The sequence below is a fragment of the Juglans regia genome, chromosome 13, assembly GCF_001411555.2.
Source record: "Juglans regia cultivar Chandler chromosome 13, Walnut 2.0, whole genome shotgun sequence".
NCBI lineage: Eukaryota > Viridiplantae > Streptophyta > Magnoliopsida > Fagales > Juglandaceae > Juglans > Juglans regia.
In genome coordinates, this window is record NC_049913.1 from 14,801,059 (window position 1) to 14,816,693 (window position 15,635).

At 34.9% G+C, this 15,635-nt stretch overlaps 2 protein-coding genes across 6 annotated transcripts; one reads left to right on the plus strand and one right to left on the minus strand.

Annotated features, from left to right (window-relative positions):
- The first annotated feature begins 4,986 nt into the window (after positions 1 to 4,986).
- Positions 4,987 to 8,969, plus strand: LOC109009321. Of its 4 annotated transcripts, none has more exons than XM_018989765.2 (7): positions 4,987 to 5,362; positions 5,465 to 5,545; positions 5,675 to 5,851; positions 6,793 to 6,963; positions 7,210 to 7,422; positions 7,501 to 7,589; positions 7,906 to 8,969. In XM_018989765.2, exons 1-7 carry the CDS (start codon positions 5,278 to 5,280, stop codon positions 8,575 to 8,577), a joined length of 1,488 nt encoding a protein of 495 aa, XP_018845310.1. In that variant the 5' UTR covers positions 4,987 to 5,277; the 3' UTR covers positions 8,578 to 8,969. The 4 variants fall into 4 exon arrangements, with proteins under 4 accessions (XP_018845310.1, XP_018845311.1, XP_018845312.1 ...); XM_018989766.2 differs by having other exon boundaries at positions 5,042 to 5,362; positions 5,462 to 5,545; positions 7,912 to 8,969; XM_018989767.2 differs by having other exon boundaries at positions 5,044 to 5,362; positions 7,912 to 8,969.
- Positions 8,970 to 9,670: 701 nt separating this feature from the next.
- Positions 9,671 to 13,729, minus strand: LOC109009320. 2 transcript variants are annotated; one of them, XM_018989762.2, is made up of 6 exons: positions 13,441 to 13,729; positions 13,122 to 13,292; positions 12,852 to 13,019; positions 11,229 to 11,426; positions 10,449 to 10,546; positions 9,671 to 10,360 (listed from the first exon to the last, which is right to left on the minus strand). In XM_018989762.2, the coding sequence occupies exons 1-6, from the start codon at positions 13,535 to 13,537 to the stop codon at positions 9,848 to 9,850; spliced, it is 1,245 nt and encodes a 414-aa protein (XP_018845307.1). In that variant the 5' UTR covers positions 13,538 to 13,729; the 3' UTR covers positions 9,671 to 9,847. The 2 variants fall into 2 exon arrangements, with proteins under 2 accessions (XP_018845307.1, XP_018845308.1); XM_018989763.2 differs by having other exon boundaries at positions 9,671 to 10,364; positions 13,441 to 13,692.
- Between the last annotated feature and the right edge of the window lie 1,906 nt (positions 13,730 to 15,635).

The following is a 15,635-nucleotide window of genomic DNA, read 5'->3' on the forward strand; positions in this document are numbered from 1 at the left end:
GGTGTAGAACTGTGCTTGCCACGTCACCATCATTCAATTCGTATGATTGGCCTCTTCTCCCCCAAAGTCATCCCTCCACGACACGACTGGCAGCTCCATCAGTCACTTCAACTTCCCCTTTATCAATCAAAATTATCTGTATAAACACAATATTTTTTATAATATTTTATATAATTATATTTTAAATAAAATATATTTTTATAAAATATCTTATAAAAATATTTTCATTTTATAACATTATTATATAATATATTGTATAATATATTATGTGTATATCATTAATTTTAGAATTTAAATATTACAAATTGAAAAATCTTATTTATTATTCCTCGCACACCACATATAAGTTTTTTATTTTTAATTTTTTTCTCTTATTAAATATATAGTGTATAGATTATGAGTAGAAAAATTTAATTAATTTAAGAAAAATAAAACAAAAAAAATTTTAAAAAATTATTGTGTGTGATGTACAAAAATAATAAATAGCAAATTCCTTATAAATTAAAGAACAATGTTAGGGTGACTACCAAATGTGCACACTAGTACAAATGAGTTTTTTTTTTTTTTTTCTTCTTTTTTAAGCATTTTTTAAACATCATTAACCATTAAGAAAAAATAAAAAATAAAGATAAAAATTTAGTAATAGTCACTTCTTTAAAAACTAAGAAAATATAAAAAATTAAATGTGTATATATATATATATATATGAGTGGGCACATTTGATGGGTATATTTAATTGTCATACTATCATTTTTCTAAATTAAATTATGTTACATGAATGGTGTGAAAATTTTTAAATTGCACTACTCTTATGTTTTGTTACCATTATGTCATATAATTAATATTATTTTTCATGATAGAATCTTTTATCTATATCATATTACCAACTCTCTCTTTCTCGTATAATTATTAGTTGTTTTGTCTTTTGAAAAATTTTTAGGGCATGAGTTAATAATCGTGCCAATTGATTTTATTGGAAATGTTTATTGTCATTTTTATATTTTTCCGCCCATCTTTAACACAAAATCTTAATAACTAATTAATATTTTACTAAAAAAATATAGAAGTTTTACTAAAAAAATCTTACATAAAATGTTTAGACAATAGTGAAATTGGAATAGAAGTAGCAAAATGATGACATATTACTCTTGAATATTTTATAAAATATGATGTTTATTTTGACATCAATGGCCTTATTTGTTTTCAAAGTGAAGTATTAAAAGAAGTATATATATGGATAAAGGATAATACTCTAATTACAGAAAAATTAGATTCTCTTTCAAAATGTTATAGTACTTATAGATATTATTAATCAACACAATATTAATATTTATTTTGCATCTCTGAAATTTTCAATAAAATTTTATTCTTTATTTTTTAAATATTACTATCATTTTTAAATCAAAGTCTCATGTACTTAATAATCGCCTTAGGCCACAAAATATATTGAGCCGCCTTGAGTGACATAATAGCACTACCCCTTAATGATATAGAGTCCGGAAGATATCTCTATCACTTTTTAAAGCTCAACCATTTAATTGTATCGGCCAATTGAGAATAATCATTTCTACCTCAACGGCAATCTTACAAGTTTTGCATGCAAATATGTTAACTTTTTCTTTTCAAAAAAATACTTTAATTACAAAGAGATCTATAAACTGATATGTCTTGATATAATACGTTAGATTATACGTAAAACTACTTTTATTGTAGAGTAAACATAACATATCATATGAAATCATATCATTTTATGAATTTACTTTTGTAGGATCTCAATATGAGTGTAACAATTCTCTTTGCTTATTTTAAGGGGCATTAAATAATTTTGTAACGAGCCGAGCAACATGCATTTTTCTTTAGATAAATGAAATGGTTAGTGTAGGGTTAAAATCAATGGCGGAACTAGCAATTTTTCTTTGGGGGCCAACTTTTCTATCGCACGAGATATTTATGTAAAATAAAAAAATATTACAAAATTATAAAGCATATATAAAATTAAATCTTGATAATTTGCCAAATAACGTAGAAATAAAATTAAAAAAAAACAACTTAATATCTGTTTCAGATTTTTTACAACAATATTTCATAAACTAATATTCATCCATTATTATTTTGTAAATATGAAATATTTAGAAATTATTTTCTTCGTATAAACTATCAAGTGATTTTTTAGAATTGTTAATACCAAAATTGCACAACAGTCTGGAAATGAAGAAAGAGTTATCCCCGACCCACGTTGGTGATTTGGGCTTTGATACAGTGCTATTTGCGTTTATCTATAAAATAAATAATAAATAAGCAAATAAAAGTAAATAAAGGGAGATACATGAATTTACATGATTCGATATAAAAGCCTACATCCACTGGTTGTTGGGGCAAAATCCACTATAATAAGTGATAATTTTACAATATCTCACAGCTCACACATCGCTCAATACAATGAAAGAATTTAGTCTTAGAAGAGTTGTTAGAGAGTGCATGGAGAGAGCATGTCGAGAACCCATCGAGAACCTCCCTCAAATTTGTGGGGGAGCTACTCCTTATATAGAGGTTATTTCCTTGTAGTGATAGAGTCCAACTTGACTTGTGATATCTTTTCTTTTTAGGAGTGTGAGTCAACTTCCTTGCCTTATCTCTTTTCTACCTTATCTCTTGACTTTATCTCTTCCCTTAGTGATAGGTTTCCAAAATGTTTGACCCAATCAATTTAGTCCCTAACAGATGTCCTCAATTCTTAAGGTCAACTTATTTATCAAGAAGACCTTGAGAATCTTCAAGTCAACTATGGTGGAGGTAACCTCATGTGGTGAGCAATTGGTGAGCAGAACTTTGTGGGCGAGCAACTTGCGAGGAACACTTTGTGCGTTGCATAACTGGCGAGGAGTATCTCGTGGTTAAGCAATTGGCAAGCTTCATCTCTCGACAAGCAATCCATGCACGGACAACTGAAGTCCTTGTGGCGAGAGTAAACCCATTGTGGCGAGGAAACACATAACTGGCAGCAACTATTAGTGGCAAGAAGCTTCAGTGGAGTTATGGTGGCGAGTACCTGTGGCGAGTAAACCCACTATGGCGAGGGGCTTTGCGGTGATTAAGTGGCGAGAAGTATCTCGTGAGTGGGCAATTGGCGAGAAGCATCTTTGTGGCGAGGAACCATGTATGAAAGCAACTCTTAGTGGCGAGAATCGATGACGAGAAGCTTTCATGGCGAGCACTGGTACTGCATGTGGCGAGGAGGTTTCCATGCAGTTTTGTGGTGAGGAGTACTGACACACTCTCTGATGTTTCAGTGACAATATTGTGAGTGTAGAATTCACATCACGTAAGGGTGTGGCGGATATCATATAATAAATATATATCTATTTATTTTTTGGAGACAATCTCAAGAATCAAGGAATCTAAACTTTTGTAGATGATCTTGCGAGTTAGAGAATATCTTTCTCCCAATTCCGGTATAAAGAAAAAGTCGATCCCATAGATGAAGCCAATCATTAATGCTAAAAATTGCACAACAGTCCAGAAAGGAAGAAAGAGTCATCACCGACCCACATTGGTGATTCAGGCTCCTATACAGTACTATTTGCATTCATTCATAAAATAGATAATAAATAAGCAAATAAAAGTAAATAAAGGGGGTCACATGAATTTACGTGGTTTGACATAAAAGCCTACGTCCACGGGTTATTAGGGACAAAATCCAATATAACAGGTGATGATTTTACAATGTCTCATGGTCTCACATATCACTCAATATAATGAGAGAATTTAGTATCAGAAGAGTTGGTGGAGAGTGCATGGAGAGAGCCTGTCGAGAAAGCCCTCAGATTTGTGGGGGAGCTACTCCTTATATAGAGGTTATTTCCTTGTAGTGATAGAGTCCAACTTGACTTGTGATATCTTTTCTTTTTAGGAGTCTGAGCCAACTTCTTTGCCTTATCTCTTTCCTGCCTTATCTGTTGGCTTTATTTCTTCCCTTAGTGATAGGTTTTCAAAGGGCTTGACCCAGTCAATTTAATCCCTAACAAGAATGTTATCTTTCATTCTAATATCTAAGCTAGTTTCTCAAATTTCATTTAAAATCTATCTATTTTGATGTCACATTAACATATGATACAACTGAGACCTTAAATAAAATTTTCATTGCTCAATGAAGTTTAGAGGATAAATCATCTCTACTATTTTTCATATAAATCATCAATCTTAAATGATTTTTCTGGTGTTTTCACTTTGAATTTTATATTAAGAAACTTAATATTATATAATAAAAAACTTTGGAGTCAATGTTAATAGTTTATTATTTCTCTTAATCTTAGTTTTAATTTAATTTTAGTGTGGTTACATCTTTGAAAATAGATAATATGTAGAAATTATACAAAATTTAGGGGTTATAGGAAAAAAATTAGAAAGAGACATTTTTATGTATATTGAGATTTTACAAAATTTTAGAAAGCATATGAGAATAAGAAAATTATATATATATATTTTTTTGGGGGAGGGGGTGGAATTTCTATATACATGGAATTATGAATCAAACTTAGGGACTATTTTGAATTTTAAAAAACTTTAGGGGGCCATGTCCCCCTCAAGCCATATGTAGATTCGGCACTGGTTAAAAGTATTATTTATGTAACGGTTATATGAACAATACATAAACAAATGTATCTATCAAGTTTCAAAGTTGACACGAAATCATTAGCTCTATTATATCATTATCCCCTTAGGCTCTAAGCATTTTCAATTTGAACATGAGTGACAATAAATGAAGGGTGGAGGAGAATCTTAGTCTACCGAATAAAAAGGGCAGTCTTTGTGTTTGGACTTTGAAAGCCAGGGAGAGAATAATGTGATGGTGTTGGCTGTGTGAATCAGTAATATATATTAAATTTTGTATTTATTACACAAATTCAACAACATCAATTTTTTTTTTTTTTTGAAATAATTCAACAACATCATTAATATCATTAATCACATCATATGATTCTCTCTCTCTCACACTCACTCTCTCGCTCGCTACCACTGTCCCCACCGAGGCACTGAACGCTCTTTGCTTTTCACCTTCCTTTTCCTCTCTCTTTTTCCCTTGTCTCTTTCATCCTTGCCATCTTCCACTCTCTCACACCCTTAAACGCAGTGCCCTTCGCTGCAAACTCAAAACCACATCCACGCTCTAGAGCGTCTCACCCAGTTCTGCTCATGGACTAGCGTTTCTGGTAATGCTGAAAGCTTTTATCCTGCAGGTCTGAGCTGTTCTTGGGGTTCGTTTTGAGAACGGAAGCAATGGGCAAGAATGTGTTGATTTTGAGTCTTACTCTTTTGGTTCTGTTTGGAGGTGTCTCATCAGCTACTACTTCTTCTCCTGCAAGTGAGTGAGCCATTCTCTATGTGCGTTTCTCTGTGTACGTGAGCTCAAGTGCTTGCCTTTTATTTGATCTGAGTTTTCTATGCATCTTTTTTCTTGAAGCAGAGATTATTAGTGGGTTTTTCTCAAATGCGGTGTCTGTGTTTATGAAATGGTTGTGGTCACTCAAAGCAACAACCAAAACAGGTATAGATCTCTGGAAGTAGCAATATTTCCTTTGCTTTCTGTTCTGGTTTTTGTTTTTGATGAAGGGGTTTATGGAGATCAGGATATGTTATCTGAAATGGTGGGTGACCGTGGGATTTGTATGTGCAGCGATTTCTGGTCGTCCGATGGTGAAGTTCGAGAGTGGGTATACCGTGGAGACGGTGTTTGACGGAAGCAAGCTTGGAGTTGAGCCTTACACTGTTGAGGTGTTGCCTAGTGGAGAACTTTTGATTCTGGATTCTGCCAATAGTAATATCTACAGAATATCTGCCTCTCTTTCTCTATGTAAGTAGGTGCTTCTGTAATGGCTTGAAAATTTTGTTGATTGATGGTTCATCTTGTTTTGGTGAATTCGTTTCTGTTTTGTTCTAAATTTTTGTTTTGTTATGGTTTCCCTTTAGCTTCTGCATCTATGGTTACCCATTCTGAGAAGTTAAATAGGTTTGATTTGTTAGATAATATTAACCACAAAACCTCTGCCTCTTTCGATCTCGGACGTTCATTAATTCAGTTATAGTCTCTTGTCATAAATATGAATGTCAAGGTTAACAGCTGTGATGTTGAACACATGATTGGTCATTAGCTTTCGTTAGTTGTTGAACACAGTAGGTACAATGTGCCTCATAGCAAAGTTCCTATAGCACCCTTACTCAAACTTTTCTACTATTTGTTATTTATATGTTCTTTAACTCAATAACGTGAGGCTTATAACTACCAGAACAATATATCAGTATCAGTATATGTTCTTGGAATATATTACCCCATCAGTAGATTATATCTGGGAGTCTAGTTTAAGAAAAAAAGGAATACCTCCTTCCATCAATTTGGGGTATTATAAAGTTTCTTATCTAAAATGGACAAACTTAGACCCTAGAATGTGTTCCATTTGCTACTATATTAGCATTCTAGTTCCATAACTTCTAAACTAGACTTACCCAACAAAAATCCTAAACGCAACCGAGCCCTTAAGTAAGTATATAAGAATCGTACTACAATTCTTTCAGATTTGATCATTCTGACATCTAAAGAAAGCAAAAAAGTTATTTAAGTCAGTTACCATCTGGGATGTTTATTGCTTCCCACTTTTAGATTTATGTCATGCTTATCTCATAATTATGACCATAAATTCCATTATCTTATAATTGATTTGATGTTCGACTGGTCTTTTTATTGTCTGCACATTTTCTGTGCTTGTAATGATTTTTAAATTCATTCGGAAACTGCAGACAGCAGACCAAAGCTGGTTGCAGGATCACCTGAAGGTTATTCTGGACATGTAGATGGAAGACCCAGAGAGGCAAGGTTGAACCAGCCAAAGGGCTTCACAGTTGATGACAGAGGAAACGTTTATATTGCAGACACTATGAACATGGCTATTAGGAAGATAAGTGATGCGGGTAAATGCTATACATGTTTTGTTTGACATTTCCATTACCAAAACCAAGTTTTCGTGACCAAATGTTCCTTGTCTCTTTTTTTCTTTATAATTTCTATCCGGAAGGACTTAGGATTTTATCTGATCGTAGAAATCATTTTTTTATGTTTTTCTTATTACCATTAAATCATTGTAAGATGATTATAGTATTGGTATAAGAGTTGTGAAGTTATATTTATTTCAAATATGGTTGTAATTCTACTTGTAGGAGTTACAACAATTGCGGGAGGAAAATGGGGCCGTGGAGGGGGTCATGTTGATGGACCGAGTGAAGATGCAAAATTTTCTGATGACTTTGATGTGGTTTACGTTGGAAGCAGTTGCTCCCTACTTGTCATTGACAGAGGAAACCAGGCTATCAGGGAGATCCAACTCCATTTCGATGATTGTGCTTATCAATATGGAAATGGTTTTCCTCTTGGTAATCTAGTTCATCCAAATTTCACCCTTCAATATTTTTCTATACTACAGAACAATATACTCTTTTCAATCGTCACAGGAATTGCAATACTTGTTGGGGCTGGCTTCTTTGGTTACATGCTTGCATTGCTGCAACGTAGAGTGGGTACAATTGTGTCAATCCATAATGTGAGTATTTAATCCTTTCCTGTACTTGCTGGGGATATCTTGGCTGTGTTTGGAAGTTGAAATTTACCTTCCAGTCTAGTTTTACACCTTGTACCTAAAGAAAAAGCTACTTGTAAGCAAAATCTGTACTGGTAACACCATGATTTCATGATATGCATATTAATGTTTTGCATAAGGAACTTTAGCATGAGAGTAAAGTCGATACATATTTTGAAGCCCAAAATACTCCTGTATTCCCTTAGCATAAATCTAGTCTCCTAGCACCTTTTATGATGACATGAAACAGTCGGTCACATTTTATCTCATGCTTTTGAAGGATCAGGATGCAACAGAGAAGAGCATTCCACCAAGTCCATATCAGAAGCCTCTAAAGTCAGTCAGGCCACCATTAATCCCAACAGAAGATGAGCCAGAGAAACAAGAAGAAGGCTTCTTTGGATCTATTGGAAAGCTTCTTGTCAACACAGGGGTGTCAGTAGTGGAGATTCTAGGAGGAATATTTCCGGGGTTTAGAAAGAAGCCAATAACCTATCAATATCAAAGCCAACAGCAGCAACAAAAGCACTCAAATGCTTGGCCCATGCAAGAGAGCTTTGTAATACCTGATGAAGATGAACCCCCTTCAATTGACACCAGAACTCCCACTCCGCGTAAAACCTACCCTTTCATGTCCAAGGATGCAGAAAAGATGCACCAATTGCGGCAAAGCCGAGTTTTCTCTAATGGGTGGGATAGTGATCTTCAGCAGCAGCACCAGCAGCACCAGCAGAAACAGCAGCATCATCATAGGCATCATTCATCCATCCCATACACTTACTATGAGCAGAGCTGTGAGAAAACCAATGAGATTGTCTTTGGGGCAGTTCAGGAGCAGGATGGAAAACGTGAAGCTGTGGTGATAAAGCCAGTCAATTATGGAGATCCCATGTTTGATCATCACAATATTAACTCTCGAATTAATTCTATGGGCTATCGACATGGCTATTGATGCTAAACATATAAGCAAATTCATAGTTTTGATCCCATTCCATCTGAATATTAGTCCATCAATATTTAGGTTACAGGTGGTATCAATTATTTCTTCCGAAAAAAAAAATGGAGTGTCTGTTGGGAGCTTTGCAGATGTAAAAATCTCAGATGCGCAAAAGTATTGTAAGGCCACTGTTTGAAGTTTGAGCACCGGCGTCTGGCCCTCCTCCATTTGTTATTCAAGGATGAGTTTTTAGCTAATGCTTGGATTTACTTATGTAGAAAATTCTCTTGTATTTCCTTGACTTCTTCCCCGATCAGAAAATGCAGAGTGGAAAGCCAATGTGCCAAATAGGAGAACATGAAAATGTCATGTTGTAAAATTGATTATATCTCTACCATTACTCATTATTCGTGTATTTATTAACGTTGCTATGCTTGTAGCGGTACCAAAGGCAAGTCAATCCACAAGCTGCACGTCCATCCACAATAAACAAAGACAACCGTCGGCCCAGACAGAAGAGATCTAAAATGCACGACTGCCAGATTGTTATCATATGGGATGGGAGCGTTCATCCTTTTTTTTTTTTTTTTTCTGCCTTGTGGGTTTCCAAACTTGGAGTTCAAACTGCAAGACTCCGTGTGGAAAAGATCCATCAACAAAAGCCGATTTTCATCTCACAATTTAGTCAATAATTGGAAAGGCAACTCTACTGTAAATTAATCAGATCAAGGGCTGTTTGGACACTTAAGGACATGTTTGGATAATAAGACGAGAATTCTCCGTATAGTAATGAATGAAATTATTTGTGAATAGTAAAATAGTTTAAGTTAAGACGTTTTATTAAATTTTGGAAAGAAGAGAAAAAATTAAATAAGAATATTATAAAGTTAAACAATTATTTAAATATAATTTTTAATATATTTTTGAAATTTGAAAAAATTTATATTTTTTTGTGTTTTATTAAGTTTGGAAAAGTTGTAGTAATTAAATAATGATTAGATAAAAAAGTTGAAGATTTGAACTTGAAAAGTATTTTGTTTTTGAATGATGTTTGATAAAGAAATTATGAGTACATCTTTAAGATACCTAAGACATTGTCACACAAACAAGACCCAAATCTCTTCTGAATAGACAAGCAATAAAACCAACAAACCTCAGACAAAGGAGTGATAAAGCCAAGCAATCCAGTGCGGATAAGTAGTGTGGAAAATAGTCATTAACAAGTCATTGGAACTAAATACTTAAATAGAAGCCACATCACAAGGAAATTGCCTTTCATTTCGTTTCATTTCCGCTTAACCAAACCTGAAGTGGCGGCCACCAAAGAACCGTCCATTGGAGTTGTCTCTTTAGCCAGATGCTCAAGACCCATGATGTTATCCTGTATCATAGTATCGATCCTTCCACTGCGGCTGGACAAAACGGTACTTCCCTCCTTGCTATCATAATTGTGGTTGAGGTCGGCCATATTTAACAACTCCAGACTTCTATCAAGAGTTATCAGATCCCTCAATTGCTCATCATACATCTCTGACTTTGTTATCTTACAACTACTTGTGTCATCAGAATCGATCAAAGATATAGTTTCCTTGTGCAAGACTAGAGGTTTTACTTTATTAATTCTAAACATAAGAGATATGTGAGAGAGGCTCAACCAAAAGAGTCTCCTCAAGAGTGCATAGTGTGGGGAGCTAGCAGCTGCGCTTTTGATGTCGAAGCAGAGTATCAGTACTGGTTTCCCCAGAAGGATTAGGCGATGTTTCCATGTCTCGCTCAAAAGGAGGGGCCTGGAGCCTTCCTGTCTACAAAGTTTAGTCAGACAAGGTGTAAGCAATCGTTTGTCGTGCCAACTATTAAAAAAAAAAAAAGATGCGAAAGGCACTTACACTAGGAATGATATAAGGGCGAACTGCAATCCCAACAATTAAGCCAAGTAAACATGAAAGTCCTAATCCCAGAAGCCATGTTGAAACTGCTCCCATTGCTGGAAGAAGAAGAAAAAAAATGGTAGATGCATCTTTTTTCTTCAGGGGGTGGGGGGTGGTGTGGGTAGAAGCCAAGAGATCAATAATGAAGAACAAACAGAGGAAATTACCCCCCCCCCCCCCCCCAAAAAAAAAAAACAAATTACAAAGTGGGGAAGCTGAATCTGCTACTGGAAAATGGATACTAAGCAGCCATAAAAGCCCTTAAGAAATATCATGAGTTACACACACACAAAGGGAATTGGGAATGTTGTCAGTGAACCCTGGTCCTGATGGCAAATGGCAAAAGAATTGCATGCTTTTCACACATCTCCTGCATACTAAAAAACTGTCTTCTTACAAAGAAGTAAAATGCAACCAAAAATAGTTTCGAAATTTGCGTCTTTCTCAGAGAGATCTCAAAATTGTGAAACTAACTAGAATATTATGCACTCAAAATAAGAAGAAAAAAAGAATTTCCAACTGTCATGAAATTGAAATGCAATTCATAAGATACAAGGGACAAACTGGATGGACAATACCACAGATTAACTGAGTTTGCTGTGATGGGACCTCAAGCTCACAATAATCTAGAACTATAAACATCACGAAACAAGTAACCCCGCCCAAAAAAATATCACATAGATCATAAATGCAATATCATACATTTGCAGTACAAACATATAGTCCTTAAAAGCTCACCAGCATTAGAACCCCGAGCACAATCCTCTGCCTTGAGACTAATATGGCGGACCAGTTGATTCCCATGATCTGAAATTAGCAAGGCACATAATTCAGGAATAAAAGATATCTCAAGATCATCTGAGAAGGATGCATTCTGTGCAGGTCCATCCGCATGGCCTGCTTTCTCTGAATATCCTCCAGCAATTGTTGTCACACCTAAACATCAAAGTCATTAAGAAAGCAGCCTTTTAGTTCCATATGCCCATAAGGAGACATGCTAAGTTGCTAACGTTTTCAAAAAAATTGTAACATCCAGAGCATCAGTGTCATCCTAGAGCATGACTACTAAGTAGTGTGTCAACACCAATCACTGCACACACAGTGTACAGAGTAGCCATTTAGCGATAGTACACATAAAGGTAATGGCTTGAATTGAATGTTTAACATGTGCAATAATACCTACCATCAATTACCCAAACCTCCATTTGAAGTGGAAGAGCAAATGCAAAAATGAAGTTTAAGGAGGTATTCTACTGCTCCAATCTGCATCTCTTTTTTTACCTTCCAGAACCACCTCAACCAATTACACAAGAAATTATTTGAATACTATATAGCTATTTTCTTTTTGGATTCACTGGAGGCCCATTGATCCTATAACTAGGGACGAAGCCAAGATAATAAGTTTGGAGGGGCTGGTTAGGTGTAGAATAAATAGTTGAATTGAAAATTTTTAGGAACACCTTTAACAAATTGATAAAAAAAAAAAAGCAAAAAGTAAGAAAGAAAAAAAAAAATTCAAACTTGCATTCTTCAATGAATACCGGCAATTTTACATCTAAGCTTTTCATATATAGCAATTAAGAGGAGGTTGAACTACGAAAACAATCTATATAGGAATTATAAAAACGATCTAAAAATTTGTTAAAGGTATAGTAGTAACGTTGTATGTCTAAAATTTTTAAGTACCGCAATTACATACTGCATAGTCAACTATCCAATCAATGTGAGGGTTTTTGTTAAATATGTTTCACCCAGATAATTACAAACTTTAAAAGATAAATAATCTAATGTGAATATTATATTCTAATTTAACTTACTGAAATAAAACAGGAAAACAAAATATAGTTACCATAAATTTTAAATGAGACCAAATTCTAATTTGATGATATATAAGAAAGATCTATTAAAAAATTGTTAGCAATTACCCCTTAAGACTGGCCATGGCCAATCCCCAATTATGAATTGTGGACGAGAACAAGAACAAAAGAATCAAAAACTAAGGGAGATATACATATTAGACAAGATTATACATATATATATATATATATATTTTGTCTTTTGGGGGGACACCTCTCGTAGTCTGACAAGAAGTTTGGGACTGAGGGATGAGGGAGTGCAACATACGTCCATACGCATATCTATCTATTTATACAGATTCACACGGCGCGCGTACATACGAGGTGATGACTGCCGTACAACCCAATAAATCCACTCTATACTTATTATTATATGGCTACATCCTATATCATCCCTTCAAATCATTACCAAATCATTATTAAAAAATAACAAAACAACAACCAATAATAGCAACGACAACGATTTAAGTATGAGTGCGAATGGAGAGTGGGAGAGAGATGGGACCTGAGTCGCTAATCTTTCGAATGGTACGGCCATTATTAAAATCAGCGACATAAACATTCCCTTTAAGATCGATCGCAAAGCTCCGAGGCTTATTGAACCGGGCCGAACTCAATTTCCCGTCCAAATACCCGCGAACACCGTCTCCAGATAAAAGTCTCACCACACTCTCTGCAATTACTCCATCAGACCAATACTCACAGCTAAATAGATACAATAAAATAACAACACTAATAAAATTAAACCCAAGACTTTCGGTTTCAGTTTCAACACCTTGGGATGGGGGAAAAGATATGGTGTAGAAGACACTATTGGCAGAATCGAGCACTACGAGGTCCGACGAACCAGATCGAGGGAGAACCGAGTGTGGATTCATGCGAAGCTTGTGGCCGTCGATCACTGTACTCACCGTGTACCCGTCCTCGAGAACGAAGTCGGCCAGAGCTGAAAACGATAACGAAAGGTTTAGGTGCGAAACGGTACTGGCAATCAACACTTTTTTCAGAAACTTCAAAGGCCATAAAATAAATAGTCGTAGATATGCGATTAAGGTCGCCGTTAAGTATATTACTGAATATAAATATTTGTTTACCGTGAAACGAAGCGAGATTGAAGATGAAGAAGAGAGCGAGCGCAGACGCCATGATCGCGCACTTGATTGTGTGTGGTTTCCTCAGAGTGTAGTGCATGCACACTGCACAGTTGCAAACGCTCCTTTTACCTTTACCTTTCTGCGGGAGCGATAGGGCAGAATCTTAGAGCAGAAGATAGGAGTGTATGATGTTCTATCTTAGAGCAGAAGCGAGGAGTGTATGTTGTACGGTTGTACCCACCTACTTTAGAACATTTGCATTGGCTCAAATTATTAAAAGGAAAAAGCTAGGCTCAAATTAAGAGAGAACTTTTTAATAATATTTTATTTTATTTTTTTAAAATATTTTTAAATATTAAAAAATGATATAAAAATAAAAAACAAAAAAAATTGAAATAGCCTAGCGGGGAGCCCTAAGCGGTGGGTGTAGATCCGCCCTAAAACTATCATTTTTTTTTTTTTTGCTTAACTCAAAGCTATTCAAGATTTGTGTACACATCTTAAAAAAAAAAAATTGTGTCCACAGTTAAGGAAAGGAGGTGGTATATCATTTGGTAAAAATGATTTCAGATATTAAGAAATGATAATTGTAGTCGTAATTGTATAAGTATCGTATATTCAATTAAAAAAATACGAAACTTACATAAAAAATTAATTTTTTAATAATAAACATATTTTTTTTAAAGCGATTGCATGATATTTGTGCACTCTATGATTGTATATAAGATTACTCTTACAGATTTCTAGCCCACAGACGTATGCACAAGCACAGATTTCTAGCCTACACCTAGATTTCCAGCCTACACACGTATCCAATCCATACAGCAACAACCTTACCATCTAAATACAAAACAATATTTGAAAGATAATCCAAATTGTCCCGCCATTAGCCCATAAACCAAATACAAAACAAGTTTAGAAATTAAATTAAAACCATATACCAACAACCCCATAATCTAAATACAAAACAATATTTGAAATTAAATCCAAACTGTCCAGCAATATTCCCACAATCTAAATACAAAACAAGTTCGGAAATTAAATCCAAACCATACACCAACCACCTCACAAGCCAAATACAAAACAAGATCTGAAATTAAATCCAAACCATATAAGTATATCATTCATTTTCAATTGCCAAAGTTTTAAATATTTACAAAAAATCAATGGTAAACCAAAAATAGATCTCATAGTTGCTGCCTAGCCACATGTGTCTCCATAACATGTGGTTGGGCAGCCACTAAAATCACTAATATTACAAATCTACCCAAGAGTTACAAACCTCCATGAGGTGTGGATGGAGATGTAGATGTATCTCTGAAATTGTTCTTCAATGCCTCATAAATTTCCTTCTAAATATTAAGGAAGTAGCCCTTGCTGCATGACACTCATGCTAGCAAGATCCAAGCTCATAATCTTCGCTTTGAACTTTTTCTTCTCAAGTTGTGTTGTTTAGTGAAATTGCCTTCTGCCTTCATCATTGTTGCTCTTCTCTCTACCATGCACATGTGTCTATCCTCTTGTATTCGAGCTAAGACCACCTACATATCATCATCAGTAGATTCCTGGGACTTCCGCTTCCGCTTCCGCTCCCTTTCTTTCTTAGCTTTTTTGTCTAGAGGTCTCTTAATCAGAACCTCCACGTTCTCCTCCACAAAGTCACCGACAAGACTTGACTACTTAATGGTTGGATGTCTATCATGTGGTCTTCTCCTCGTATTCATTGTTATCATATGTTGCTACCATTTCGGTTGGTGTCTCACACCAACAGTGCTCCATTGTGAAGTTTTCATTCTCCATCTCTTTGTACATAAGTTTTGCCTTCTCAATCTATAAAAGTGAAAAATTATTGTAGTTCATAAATCAATCCTAAAGAATTGCATAATTTAAGAAAAAGAATACATACATTATCTTGCTCTGTGACACCACTCGGGGTGCAATGATTCTACCCGTGTTAAAGATGAATAAAATTTATTTGTGCATTTTTTAATCGACAACCAATGATTCATCAATGACCCTACAAAACATTCAAAAATTGTTTGGTTTTTTATACTCATGATAAAATTCAGAAATTCTTTCCCACATTTGAGTGGATTTATAGCATTTTTTTATGAACTAATCGCTAACCACGTGGCAGACTAATAATGGATCCAGACCATGAGATTTAAGCTGTGTTTTGAAAATGAAAACAACTC